Raw genomic sequence first — 14637 nt, 5'->3', positions numbered from 1 at the left:
GGATGACAAGAGAGATTGTGAGCTTAGTGAAAAAGAAGTAGGAGGCATACATCAATTTCAGGAAATTGAAAACAGATAAGGCCCTTGAGGAAACAAAGATAGCAGGAAAGAGCTTAAACAGGGATTTAGGAAGGCAAAAAGGGGCCATGAAATATCCTTGGCAGGATTAAGGAGAATCCCAAGGCTTTTTATGCGTATATAAAGAGGAAAAGGCTAGCTAACGAAAGGGTAGGTCCACTCAAGGACAGTGGAAGGAATTTCTGTGTGGAGCCAGATGAGGTTCTTAACGAGTACTTTGCATCAGTATTCACAAAGGAGAAGGATATGGTGGATGGTGAGTGCAGAAAGGAGGATGTTGACATTCTAGGACATGTTGAGTTAAAAAGGAGGTATTGGAAGTTTAGAAAAACATTAAAGTGGACAAGTCCCCAGGGCCAGATAGGGTCCATCCCAGAATACTGAGAGAGATGAGGGAAGAAATTGCTGAGGCCTTGGCCAAAATCTTTGTATCCTCTTTAGCCACGGGCGAGGTACCAGAGGATTGGAGAGTAGCTAACATTGTTCCTCTGTTTAAGAAGGGCAGAAGAGACAATCTGGGAAATTACAGCCTGTGAGCCTTACATCAGTGGTGGGGAAATTGTTGGAGAAGATTCTTGGGACGGGGTGTACTCGCATCTGGAAGAGAACAAGCTTATTAGCGATAGGCAGCATGGTTTTGTGAAGGGGAAGTTGTGTCTTATAAACTTGATTGAGTTCTTTGAGGAAGTGACAAGAAAATTTGACCAGGGCAGGGCAGTGGATGTTGTATGCAAGGACTTTAGTAAAGCCTTCGATAATGTTCCTCATGGCAGGCTGATACAGAAGGTGAAGTCATATAGGATCTGAGGTGAACTGGTAAGATGGATACAAAACTGGCTTGGGCATAGAAAGCAGAGAGTAGCAGTGCAAGGATATTTTTCTAACTGGAGATCGGTGACAAGCGGTGTTCCACAAGGATCAGTGCTGGGGCCTCTGTTGTTTGTAATGTATATATAACAGATTTAGAGGAAAATGTAGGTAGTCTGATTAGTAAATTTGCAGATGATATAAAAATTGGGGGAGTAGCTGATAGTGAGGAGTGTTAGAGGATACAGCAGGATATAAATCGGCTGGAGACCTGGGCCGAAACATGGCAGATGAAATTTAACCTGGACAAATTTGAGGTGATGAGACTTGGAAGATCTGCTGCAGAAGGAAAATATACGGTTCATGGTAGAGCCCTTAGAAACATTAGCATACAGAGGGATCTAGGCGTGCAGATCCACAGTTCCCTAAAGGTGGCAACTCAGGTGGACAAGGTGGTTAAGAAGGTGAATGGCATGCTGGCCTTCATCTATCAAGGCGTTGTGTACAGAAATTGGAAAATCATGTTGCAGCTGGATAAGACTTTGGTTAGGTCACATTTGGAGTATTGTGTACAATTCTGGTCACCACACTACTGGAAGGATGTTGATGCATTGGAAAGGGTGCAGAAGAAATTTACCAGGATGCTGCCTGGTTTGGAGGACATGGACTAAAAAGAAAGGTTGAACAAACTTGGATTGTTTTCTTTGGAACGTCAGAGGATGAGAGGAACCTGATTATGACAGGCTTGGATAGAGTGGATAGTCAGAGTCTTTTTCCCAGGGTCGAAGGGTCAATTACTCGAGGGCATAGGTTGAATGTGAGAGGGGGAAAGTTTAAAGGAGATGTAAGGAGCAAGCTTTTCACACAAAGGGTGGTGAATGCTCGGAACGCGCTGCTGGAGGAGGTGGTGGAAGCAGATTCTATAGCAACGTTCAAGAGGCATCTGGATAGATACATGAATAGGCAGGGAATAGAGGGATATGGACCACGTAGAGGCAAGAAAATACTAAATTAGAAAGTCATCTGTGTCAGCACAGACTTGTTGGGCCGAAGGGCCTGTTCCTGTGCTGTACCATTCTTTGTTCAGTGTCCTAACTACATCCTCAAATCACCAAAGCTTGCCATCAGGCTGATAGTTAGATGAGGTAATATCCTTAATTACATCAATGGTGGGGAAATTATTGGAGAAGATTCTTAGGGACAGGATGTACTCACGTCTGGAAAAGAATAATCTTATTAGCGATAGGCAGTATGGTTTTGTGAAGGAGAGATCTTGTCTCACAAACTTGATTGAGTTCTTCGAGGAAATGACAAGAAAAATTGACCAGGGAGGGAGATAATAATAGACTTGTTGGTAGAATGAAAGTTGTGGTCAAACTCTTAGAATTCATTATCCAGAAAAAAAATGGAGTTATTTAACAATTCATGGGTTAGTTAAAAATTTTATAATGGCATCGGGATTAACTAAAATCTGTTCATAGTTAGGTCCCTTCGGAGGAAAGTTAGGAGCTAATATAAAAATAGAAAGTGCTGAAAAAACTCAGCAGGTCTGGCAGCATCTGTGGAGAGAGAAACAGATTAGGAGTTACTTCTCTACAGATTCTGCCAGACCTGCCGAGTTGTTCAACCACTTTCTTATTTCATATTTCCAGCATCCACAGCAGTTTGCTTTTATTTTAGAAGTCAGGAGTCATCCAGGTTGGAGTGGGGCTAAAGTCAGATATCGGCAAGAAGAGGTAGGGACAGCAAGGTCACCTTTTCTAAAGTAAATTAGTGAAAGTACTTTTGAAATACATTCTGTGATAGGTTCGGCATGTGATGTTAACTAAAACCAGGTTTTCTGTTCATTGTCTTTTCTATATTGCAACAGTTTACTGGGATATTAAGAGGACTGGATATTCTTTGTAGGACTTGGCAAGCTGGGACTCATATACACGAGTTGTCTGAAATAATTTAATGGGAAAAGGACAAAGAAACCCAGCTACATTGTAATGTGTTCCCTCCCTCACAGTCAAAACAAGAAGTTTACAAGTGAGGTCTAATGGGCATTCATCATTTAGTTATCCCAAGCAACCTCAAAATTCAGGCATTCTGTCTTGAATATTTATTTTAGTTCATTTACAAAATTATTTAAACAATTTTTTTAAAAATTAATTAATTGACCCATAAAAAGTTTGCACTAAATATTTGTTATCAAATGTAGGGCTGAAACTATTCCAGAGATACTAGTACAGAAATGTATCCCTGTTTAATATACATGTGAGTTTTTCAGATGGTTTGACAAACTCATAGTCACGGTTACTCATACAATCCCTACCACTTAAAACAGTGAACGCTTGACCGTCTCTGGACCTACTTTATGCCAGGACAATCATGGAACCACCAAGAGACCCACTTCAACATGTTGGATCATCACTCAGTTGGATTGACCTCAACTTAAAATTGCGAGTTTCTCCTCAAATGTCTGATCACTGACACACTTTTTTCTTTTTAAGTAAACTGTGTCCATGATTGTTAAACATTGTTTAACAGAAGCTATCTTCCACATTTTTCAAATCACTACTTTAACTGATGTCTCTTTAAGCTGGCATTCCTCGTGCCCTACCTCTGATACACATCCAACAGTCAGTCTTCTTGTTGTGTTTAGCCAGTTCTTCCTCTGTTACCACAATAAGTCTTCCACAGAGCCCTGTCATATCCTTTCCACTCTTTGTGAGACGGATCCAGTCCATGAGACTTCGACCTGGCTTTAGCTGCACCTTTAAGGGATGCAAAGAACAGTTTAATAAAGACATCTTAGAAACGGCACTTTTCTCACCTGAAAATTCAGATAATTATAAAAAGATTTAATATCTGGAAGACAGCACATATCCAATAATGATGATACTGAGTCATAGAATCATAGAAACCCTACAGTGCAGAAAGAGGCCATTTGGCCCATCAAGTCTGCACCAACCACAATCCCACCCAGGCCCTACCGCCATATCCCTACATATTTACCCACTAATCCCTCTAACCTACACATCTCAGGACCCGATGGGGCAATTCTTTTTAACATGGCCAATCAACCTAACCCGCACATCTTTGGACTGTGGGAGGAAACCGGAGCACCCGGAGGAAACCCACGTAGACACGAGGAGAACGTGCAAACTCCACACAGACAGTGACCCAAGCCGGGAATCGAACCCAGGTCCCTGTGAGTCTTCAAACATTCATGTTCTTATAATTTAACTCTGATTTAATTACAACCATTTAGTTATTCCCGAGGCATTAATCTTTTATCACTTTGTATTCAGATCAGCAGAGTGCAAGCCTGGGGAATCAAATAACATTAGGCTATGGTTAGACTGCAGCACTTCCCTGTTCTGGTCATCAGGAGACAGATTTGAGAATAGCAACAACATACATTTCGAACATCAGAGAAATAGATGCTAGAGTAGGCGATTTGGCCTTTTGAACCTGCTCGGCCATTCAACATGATCAAGGCTGATCTTAGTTATACCACAACTCCACCCTCCTGCGCTGGAAAAAAAAGGTTGAATCCATTTGGGTGGAAATTAGAAATAGTAAGGAGAAAAAGTCACTGATAGGCGTAGTCTATATGCCACCAAATAATATCACAGTGGGGCAAGAAATAAACAAAGAAATAGCTGATGCATGTAAAACTGGTACAGCAATTATCATGCGGGATTTTAGTCTGCATGTCGATTGGTCAAACCAGGTCGGTCAAGGCAGCCTTGAGGAGGAACTCAGAGAATGTATCCACGATAGCTTCCTTGAGCAGTATGTAATGGAACCTACGAGGGAGCAAGCTATCCTAGATCTGGTCCTGTGTAATGAGACAGGAATAATTAATGATCTTACAGTTCGGGGTCCTCTCGGAAGAAGCGATCACAGTATGGTTGAATTTAAAATACAGATGGAGCGTGAGAAGTTAAAATCCAATACCAGTGTCTTGTGCTTAAACAAAAGGAGACTACAATGGGATGAGGGAGGAGTTGGCTAAGGTAGACTGGGAGCAAAAACTTACGGTGGGGCAATTGAGGAACAATGGAAGACTTTCAAAGCGATTTTTCAAAATGCTCAGCAAAAGTATATACCAGTGATAAGGAAGGACTGAAGAAAAAGAGATCATCAGCCATGGATATCTAAGGAAATAAAGGAGGGTATCAAATTGAAAGAAAATGCATACAAAGTGGCAAAGATTAGTGGAAAACTAAAGGATTGGGAAATCTTTAAAGGTCAACAGAAAGCCACGAAAAAAGCTATAAAGAAAAGTAAGATGAATGAGAGTACACCAGCTCAGAATATAAAAACAGAGAGCAAAAGTTTCTATAAATATATAAAACGAAAAAGAGTGGCTAAAGTAAACATTGGTCCTTTAGAGGACGAGAAGGGGGATGTAATAACTGGAAATGAGGAAACTGCTGAGGAATTGAACAGGTATTTTGTGTCCGTCTTCACAGTGGAAGACACAAATAACATGCCAAAAATTGATGACAAGGCGGCTATGGCAGGTGAGGACCTAAAAACTATCACAAAAGAGGTAGTGTTGGGCAGGTTAATGGGGCTAAAGGTAGACACGTCTCCTGGTCCTGATGGAATGCATCCCAGGGTACTAAAAGAGATGGTGGGAGAAATAGCAAATGCACTAGTGGTAATTTACTAAAATTTGCTGGACTCTGGGGTGGTTCCTGCAGATTGGAAAAGAGCAAATGTGACGCCACTGTTTTAAAAAGGAGGTAGACAAAAGGCGGTAACTATAGGCCGGTTAGCTTAACTTCTGTAGTAAAGAAAATGTTTGAATCTATCATCAAGGAAGAAATAGCGAGACATCTGGATATAAATTGTCCCATTGGGAAGATGCAGCATAGGTTCATGAAAGGCAGGTCATGTTGAACTAATTTGGTGGAATTCTTTGAGAGCATTACATGCACAGTGAACAATGGGGAACCTGTGGATGTGGTGTATCTGGATTTCCAGAAGGCATTTGACAAGGTGCCACACCATGCTGCTGCATAAGATAAAGGTGCACAGTGTTACGGTTAATGCATTAGCATGAATAGAGGATTGGTTAACTGGGAGCAAAAACTTACGGTGGGGCAATTGAGGAACAATGGAAGACTTTCAAAGCGATTTTTCAAAATGCTCAGCAAAAGTATATACCAGTGATAAGGAAGGACTGAAGAAAAAGAGATCATCAGCCATGGATATCTAAGGAAATAATAGAAAGCAAAGAGTGGGGGTAAATGCATGTTTTTCTGGTTGGTGATCAGTGACTAGTGGTGTGCCTCAGGGATCAGTGTTGGGACCGCAATTGTTTACGATTTACATAGATAATTTGGAGTTGGGAGCCAAGTGTACAAAGAACAAAGAACAATACAGCACAGGAACAGGCCCTTCGGCCCTCCAAGCCCGCGCCGCTCCCCGGTCCAGGATTGAATCCTGAATCCAGGATCCCCACCCAATTTTCCAGCCTATCTACATACCAATATCCTATCCACCGAGCTGTCCCTCACAGCTACGATGCTTTGTTCATTACAACCTATTAACTTACCCCCACCCCCCCATTCCAGACCATGTGATCTCCAGGGAGAGGCGAAAACCCAGAGTGAAAAACCCCAGGGCCAATATGGGGAAAAAAAATCTGGGAAATTCCTCTCCGACCCCCTGAGGCGATCGAAACGAGTCCAGGAGATCACAATGGCCCCGATCGGAAAATGCTTCCCAACCCTAGTCATTTCCACTTCCACGAACACCATATGAATCCCCTGCCCCCGAGACAGGTTCCCAACTATCCGCAGTCTCACTCTGTACTGGCACCAGCAAGATGATCGTAGAATGAAGCCTTGAAACGAGAAACCAGGAACAATTAGCCCGCGCCGCTCCCTGGTCCAAACTAGATCACTCTTTTGTATCCCTCCATTCCCACTCCGTTCATATAGCTGTCTAGATAAGTCTTAAACGTTCCCAGTGTGTCCGCCTCCACCACCTTGCCCGGCAACACATTCCAGGCCACCACGACCCTCTGTGTGAAATATGTCCTTCTGATATCTGTGTTAAACCTCCCCCCCTTCACCTTGAACCTATGACCCCTCGTGAACGTCACCACCGACCCGGGGAAAAGCTTCCCACCGTTCACCCTATCTATGCCTTTCATAATTTTATACACCTCTATTAAGTCTCCCCTCATCCTCCGTCTTTCCAAGGAGAACAACCCCAGTTTCCCCAATCTCTCCTCATAACCAAGCCCCTCCATACCAGGCAACATCCTGGTAAACCTCCTCTGTACTCTCTCCAAAGCCTCCACGTCCTTCTGGTAGTGTGGCGACCAGAACTGGACGCAGTATTCCAAATGCGGCCGAACCAACGTTCTATACATCTGCAACATCAGACCCCAACTTTTATACTCTATGCCCCGTCCTATAAAGGCAAGCATGCCATATGCCTTCTTCACCACCTTCTCCACCTGTGACGTCACCTTCAAAGATCTGTGGACTTGCACACCCAGGTCCCTCTGCGTCTCTACACCCTTTATGGTTCTTCCATTTATCGTGTAGCTCCTCCCTACATTATTCCCACCAAAATGCATCACTTCGCATTTATCAGGATTGAACTCCATCTGCCATTTCCTTGCCCAAATTTCCAGCCTATCTATATCTTTCTGTAGCCTCTGACAATGTTCCTCACTATCTGCAAGTCCTGCCAGTTTTGTGTCGTCTGCAAACTTACTGATCACCCCAGTTACTCCTTCTTCCAGATCATTTATATAAATCACAAACAGCAGAGGTCCCAATACAGAGCCCTGCGGTACACCACTAGTCACAGGCCTCCAGCCGGAAAAAGACCCTTCCACTACCACCCTCTGTCTTCTGTGACCAAGCCAGTTCTCCACCCATCTAGCCACCTCCCCCTTTATCCCATGGGATCCAACCTTTTTCACTAGCCTACCATGAGGGACTTTGTCAAACGCTTTACTAAAGTCCATATAGACAACATCCACGGCCCTTCCTTCGTCAACCATTTTGGTCACTTCTTCAAAAAACACCACCAGGTTCGTGAGGCATGACCTCCCTCTCACAAAACCATGTTGACTATCGTTAATGAGTTTATTCCTTTCTAAATGCGCATACATCCTATCTCTAAGAATCTTCTCCAACAACTTCCCCACCACGGATGTCAAGCTCACCGGCCTATAATTACCCGGGTTATCCTTCCTACCCTTCTTAAATAACGGGACCACATTGGCTATCCTCCAATCCTCTGGGACCTCACCTGTGTCCAGTGACCTAAGTGTAGTGTGTCAAAATTCGCAGATGACACTAAGATGGGTGAAAGAGCAAAGTGTGCAGAGGACACCGAAAGTCTGCAAAGGGATATAGATAGTCTAAGTGAAGGCGAAGGTCTGGCAGATGAAGTACAATGTTGGTAAATGAGGTCATCCATTTTGGTAGGAATAACAGCAAAATGGACTATTATTTAAATGGTAAAAATTTCCAGCATGCTGCTGTGCAGAGGGACCTGGGTGTCCTTGTGCAAGAATCACAAGGAGTTGGTTTGCAGGTGCAGCAGGTAATTAAGAAGGCAAATGGAATTTTTGTCCTTCATTGCTAGAGGGATGGAGTTTAAAAACAGCGAAATTATGTTGCAGCTGTATAAGGTGCTGGTGAGGCCACATCTGGAGTACTGTGTACAGCTTTGGTCTCCTTACTTGAGAAAGTGTATACTGGCACTGGAGAGGGTACAGAGGAGTTCACTAGGTTGATTCCGGAGGCGAGAGGAGTGGCTTATGAGGAGAGACTGAGTAGACTGGGGCTATACTCATTGGAATTCAGAAGAATGAGGACAGATCTTATAGAAACATATAAGATTATGACGGGAATAGGTAAGATAGAAGCAGGGAAGTTGGTTCCACTGGCAGGTGAAACTAGAACTGGGGGACATGGCCTCAAAATAAGGGGAAGCAGATTTAGGACTGAGTGGAGGAGGAACGTCTTCACCCAAAGGGTTGTGAATCTGTGGAATCCCCTGCCCAGTGAAGCAGTTGAGGCTATCTCATTGAATGTTTTGAAGGCAAGGATAGATAAATTTTTGAACAGTAAAGGAATTAAGGTTATGGTGAGCAGGCGGGTAAGTGCAGCTGAGTCCACGAAAAGATCAGCCATGATCTTGTTGAATAGTGGAGCAGGCTCGAGGGGCTAGATGGCCTACTCCTGCTCCTAGTTCTTATGTTATATTCTATTCCTACATTCCTTCATTCTTGGAGTACCCCCTTAGATTTATCAACACCTCCCTTAACATCAGGGAGCTCAGAAGATCCACAAACCTCAGATTAAAGACATTTCTTCTTGTCTCAGTCATAAGTTAAATTCTGAGCCCTCATTCCAGATTCCCAGATCAGAGTAAAACATCCATCCAGAATCTACCCTATGAAGTCCTTTAGGAATTTGATGCTTCAAAGAGTTCATAGAATTGCTGCCGTGCAAAAGGAGGCCATTCAGCCCATCAAGTCTGCACCAACTCTGCATCTCATCCAGGCCCAACTGCCTGCCCTGTCCCTATAACGCCACACACTTACCCTGATAATCCCCCTAACCTACACATCTTGGGACAATTTAGCATGGCCAATCCACCTAACCTGCACATCTTTGGACAATTTAGCATGGCCAATCCACCTAACCTGCACATCTTTGGACAGTGGGAAGAAACCGGAGCACCAGAGGAAACCCACACAGACACAGGGAGAACATGCAAACCCCACACAGTTAGTCATCCAGGGCTGGAATCGAACCCGACTCCCAGGCGCTGTGAAACGGCAGTGCTAAAATTCAGGCCAGAAACTCCAAAATGTTTTATGAAGTCTATCTGGATCATAAGTTTTGCAATTTGAATTTGGCTAGAGTAAGCATGAGGTGTTTCACTTCAGGTATGATTGAACTGATCCACGAGGGAGCTTTTATCAAACAAAGCTTACTTAAGAATACAGTTAACATATAACAATAACTTTTACCAATTACAAACAAGGAAAAAAAACAACTATGATATTGTATGAACCTTCACAGCTAAATACCGTTCCCCAAACAAAACCCTTGCCACAGGTTTAGCACAGAAAATACAAATGCTCGCGTGATGCTGGAACTTAGTCCCTTGGTTGGAGAATTGAAACACTGACTTCCCAGCCTTGTAACTTCCAGCAGCCCTCATGATACACACACAGACAAGCTTGAAGTCAAAACCACTTCTCAAACCACCAGGGAGAGACAAATACTCTAGTTACTAGCTAGCAAACCACCAACAGCAGAATTTCCACTCCAGGAAGGCAAGAAGCCTTGCTTCCAGCTAGCCAGCCGAATTTCCAACACCATGGAGACAGAGAGAGAAACACTACTTTTCAGTCTGATGTCCAACCACCTTCTAAACGAAAACAGCAGCTCAAAACTGAAAACAAAAAAGTTCCTGTCACCTGACCTGTTAATCATTCTTCCCCCCCACCTAACAATGCAGGGTCATAAAACAAATCCTAGAAAGTACCTGAGGCCCAGAGTAAAAATAAACAAAACCCTATTTAAACCATTGAAGCAGCAATTAAAGGACTTTTAGCTGACAGCTGGTGCCGCAATGAAAGCAAAAATCCTGCTTACAAACTGCAGAGAATATGATTTAAAAAAACATTTCTTAAAGGCACAGTAGCATCACAATGGTGAAAATGCCTTTTCTGTAGCTTAAAGTATCAACTGCCTAAGTAATATTTAGTCAATACTGCAATAAACAAACTAAAAGCATCAAAAATCTTGAAACTTGAAATCTTGTTGTACAATTCTTTCTGGGATGTTTATATCTCTTTGAAATCAGGCCACATAGGAGATATTAGGACAGATGACCAAAAGCTTGGTCAAAGGGGTAGGTTTAGAGGTTTGTCTTAAAAGGAGGAAAGGAGGTGGAGTGGAAAAGACGTTTAGGGAATGAATTCCAGAGCTTCAGCCCGAGGCAGCTAAAGACACAGTCCCAATGGTGGAACAAAAATCGAGCGTATGATGGAGTTGGGGGAGCACAGAGACCTCGGAAACATTCAAATCATGACCAATGTTGAGAATCTGTAGCTAGCACACAGATTAATTTAATTAATTCTAATAAATTTAATTATTCTATTAAGTCATTCAGCGCAAATCAAAAGGACTTCATGTTGTCATGTACCATTCATCAGACTGCATCTGGAGGGCCAAAAAGTAAAAACCTATTTTTGCTCCTTTCACATGGTGGGTGATATGGTGACCTTGGGAAAGATTCACAGGAGAGGTACAAGACGTATTCCCGGATTAAATAACCTCAGCAATCTAGAAACGCTCAAGGACCTTGGATTTTAGAGAATAGATCTAGAAAAAACTTGGCAGAGGTCAGTAAAGTAATTAAAGGATTGGATAAGCGATCAATTATTCCAGTTTAACAGATTGGGAAGAACCAGAGAACATAGTTCTACTAGAATAACTGTTACATCTCTAATGTTTTCTCGCTCTGATGACAGATCATCAACCTGAAATGTTGACTCAAGTTCTTATCTCCAGACTCTCCTTGGCCTGTTCAGTATTTCTGGAAATGTATTTTTACATTGTCGATTTCCAGCATCTGCAATATTTTGTGTTTGTTTTTTCATGAGCACTCAACCACGATGCAGCATCTGCTGCTGATGTTTATTCTTCAGCCACAACACAAACAGAAGGCACCCAAAGTCTGGGTCATGCAGTGGAACCTCAGACTTCATCCATGCAAGTTCAACTTGGTGCCACTAAGAACAGTAAAGTTAAAGTAAAGTTTATTTATTAGTGTCACAAATAGGCTTACATTAACACTGCAATGAAGTTACTGTGAAATTCCCCTAGTTGCCACACTCTGGCGCCTGTTCGGGTACACGGAGGGAGAATTTAGCACGGCCAATGCACCTAACCAGTATGTCTTTCAGACTGTGGGAGGAAACTGGAGCCACCGGAGGAAACCCACGCAGGCACGAGGAGAACGTGCAGACTTTGCACAGCGATCCAAGCCAGGAATCAAACCCGGGTCTCTGGTGCTGTGAGGCAGCAGTGCTAACCACCATGCCACCCAGATTGCTAGGTTTGTTAAGGTACTGCTGCAGCAGTGACCCTGTGGATTGTAGCCATGATGTGGAGATGCCAGCGTTGGACTGGAGTGGGCACAGTAAGAAGTCACATCTGGTTAAAGTCCAACAGGTTTATTTGGAATCACGAGCTTTTGGAGCACTGCTCCTTCATCAGGTGAGTGATCCTGATCCTATGGATCAGTCACTTGCTGAACCCTCTCAGGATGACAGCAAGCACCCTTCCATTACTGTAATTTCACCAGTGACCTTCCTGTTGCCAGTCAGCCAGTCCAGAGTACTGCCATCCATGCCGAGATTCTGGAGTTCAAAGCCAATCCTTCTCGGGCCAGCTCAAATTCATCCAGCAAGGAATCTGCTGTCTCACCCAGTGAAACACAGTAAGAAGTTTAACAACACCAGGTTAAAGTCCAACAGATTTATTTGGTAGCAAAAGCCACAAGCTTTCGGAGCCTGAAGCCCCTTCCTCAGGTGAGTGGGAATTCTGTTCACAAACAGGGCATATAAAGACACAAACTCAATTTACAGAATAATGGTTGGAATGCGAATACTTACAGCTAATCAAGTCTTTAAGATACAAACAATGTGAGTGGAGAGAGCAACAAGACAGGCTAAAGAGATGTGTATTGTCTTCAGACAGGACAGCCAGTGAGACTCTGCAGGTCCAGGCAAGCTGTGGGAATTACAAATAGTGTGGCATGAACCCAATATCCCGATTGAGGCCGTCCTCATGTGTGCGGAACTTGGCTATCAGTTTCTGCTCAGCGACTCTGCACCGTCGTGTGTCATGAAGGCCGCCTTGGAGAACGCTTACCCGAATATCAGAGGCCGAATGCCCGTGACCGCTGAAGTGCTCCCCAACAGGAAGAGAACAGTCTTGCCTGGTGATTGTCGAGTGGTTGAACACCGCTTGACAATCACCAGGGGACACTTCAGCGGTCACAGGCATTCGGCCTCTGATATTCGGGTAAGTGTTCTCCAAGGCAGCCTTCACGACACACGACGGCGCAGAGTCGCTGAGCTGAAACTGATAGCCAAGTTCCGCACACATGAGGACGGCCTCAACCGGGATATTGGATTCATGTCACACTATCTGTAATCCCCACAGCCGGCCCGGACCTGCAGAGTCTCACTGGCTGTCCTGTCTGGAGACAATACACATCTCTTTAGCCTGTCTTGATGCTCTCTCCACTCACGTTGTTTGTATCTTAAAGACTTGATTAGCTGTAAGTATTCGCATTCCAACCATTATTCTGTAAATTGAGTTTGTGTCTTTATATGCCCTGTTTGTGAACAGAATTCCCACTCACCTGAGGAAGGGGCTGAAGGCTTCAAAAGCTTGTGGCTTTCGCTACCAAATAAATCTGTTGTTAAACTTCTTACTGTGTTTACCCCAGTCCAACGCCGGCATCTCCACATCACCCAGTGAAAGACAGAAACCTTCTACGAGCCATGATGCAGCCAGTGGAGTAGCACTGCATTGGAGCACACAAACAGAAAGGGAAGGGCAATTAGTTGACTTTTGCTTCCAAATGGTATGTTTTAATAATAACTATGATTTGGGATGTTTATTTTGTGGTGGCTTTTATTTTTGCATTGTGGCCAAGCGGATACTGTGATGGTCATTGACAGAGAAAACGTAAAGTACGAGACTCTCAGTGAATAGAGAGTTGAGGGGGCCAGGGGTGCGGGGGGAGTAGGTAAGGTGTGGGAGGTAAGACATTGTCAGACTGTTGGTGAATGGGGAACCGAGGCTGCATTTCCTGACATTGCAGTTGGTTGAGTGGTTCACAGTCAATACTGTTGTTTGTAAATTGTGGCTGTCGGGCTGAGAAGAATCAATAAATTGAATTCTGTCAATGATTATGCTCCAAGAGAAGACAGGAGAAACTTCAGCTTTCAGCCTGAAAAGGAGGCAACTGAGAGATTCAAATTAGCAAATAAATCGTATAGAAAATATAAATGCAGCTACTTTAATCATAACTATAGAATAAAGTGTTTTGGTGATATAAGTGAAAGATAATCCAAGCTGGACATCCAGTCACAAAGATGCAACTACTCAAATTTTCAATAAAGAATAAAAAACACACAACAGTCTTCTCTGCATTGTAGCTCTTGTGCAGTTTCTTCCCATCGAAGCCAGAAAACCAATCTGCCAGTAGAATTCACATTTGACACTGAGCACTGCTGCGTCTGGAACTGCCAATAAAAATCACCTTGTGGGACCAGTGGAAGCAGCAGCACAACCTCATTAGCCTGGATTTTGTGGTCAAAGTAATGTGGCTTGCCATTAACCTCAAAAGATCTGACGGTCTCTATGTGGAATGGATTTCACTTTTTAAAAATGTTAATTGAATCTGGCACCAAGTCAAGGGGACCCAGAAACAATGACATCATCAAGCAGGGTAGGCAGCCAATCACATTGATCAATTCTCACAGGCAGCAAACCAGATGTAAACCAAGAAAATGCACTACATTATCTTTCACTCTTTGTACATTTTGAAGAGGTGGAGCTGAAATACTATAAAACAAACTTTCAATGAATTAATAAGCTATGGAATGTTTACTATGGAAAAGGTAATAAATGTAGTTTTCCTAAACCAGAGATTGTTCAGCAAAAGTAGTGACTTAGTACGTTA

At 43.3% G+C, this 14637-nt stretch overlaps 1 protein-coding gene across 5 annotated transcripts in view; it reads right to left on the bottom strand.

Annotated features, from left to right (window-relative positions):
- cyb5r4 (cytochrome b5 reductase 4) overlaps positions 1-14637 on the bottom strand; it is a 120148-nt gene that overhangs the window by 101291 nt on the left and 4220 nt on the right. For all 5 annotated transcript variants that reach the window (XR_013497752.1, XR_013497753.1, XM_078212455.1 and 2 more), the window contains exon 2: positions 3491-3644. Coding sequence is in view for 3 of the 5 variants with exons in the window: in XM_078212455.1 (XP_078068581.1) it covers positions 3491-3644 (154 nt within the window). In the remaining 2 variants the exon portion in view is untranslated. The remainder of the gene's footprint in view (positions 1-3490; positions 3645-14637) is intronic.

The sequence above is a fragment of the Mustelus asterias genome, chromosome 5 (assembly GCF_964213995.1).
Source record: "Mustelus asterias chromosome 5, sMusAst1.hap1.1, whole genome shotgun sequence".
In the NCBI taxonomy this organism is placed as follows: domain Eukaryota; kingdom Metazoa; phylum Chordata; class Chondrichthyes; order Carcharhiniformes; family Triakidae; genus Mustelus; species Mustelus asterias.
The sequence above is the reverse complement of the archived record's forward strand: the minus strand, read 5'-3'. Positions and strand labels throughout refer to the sequence as shown.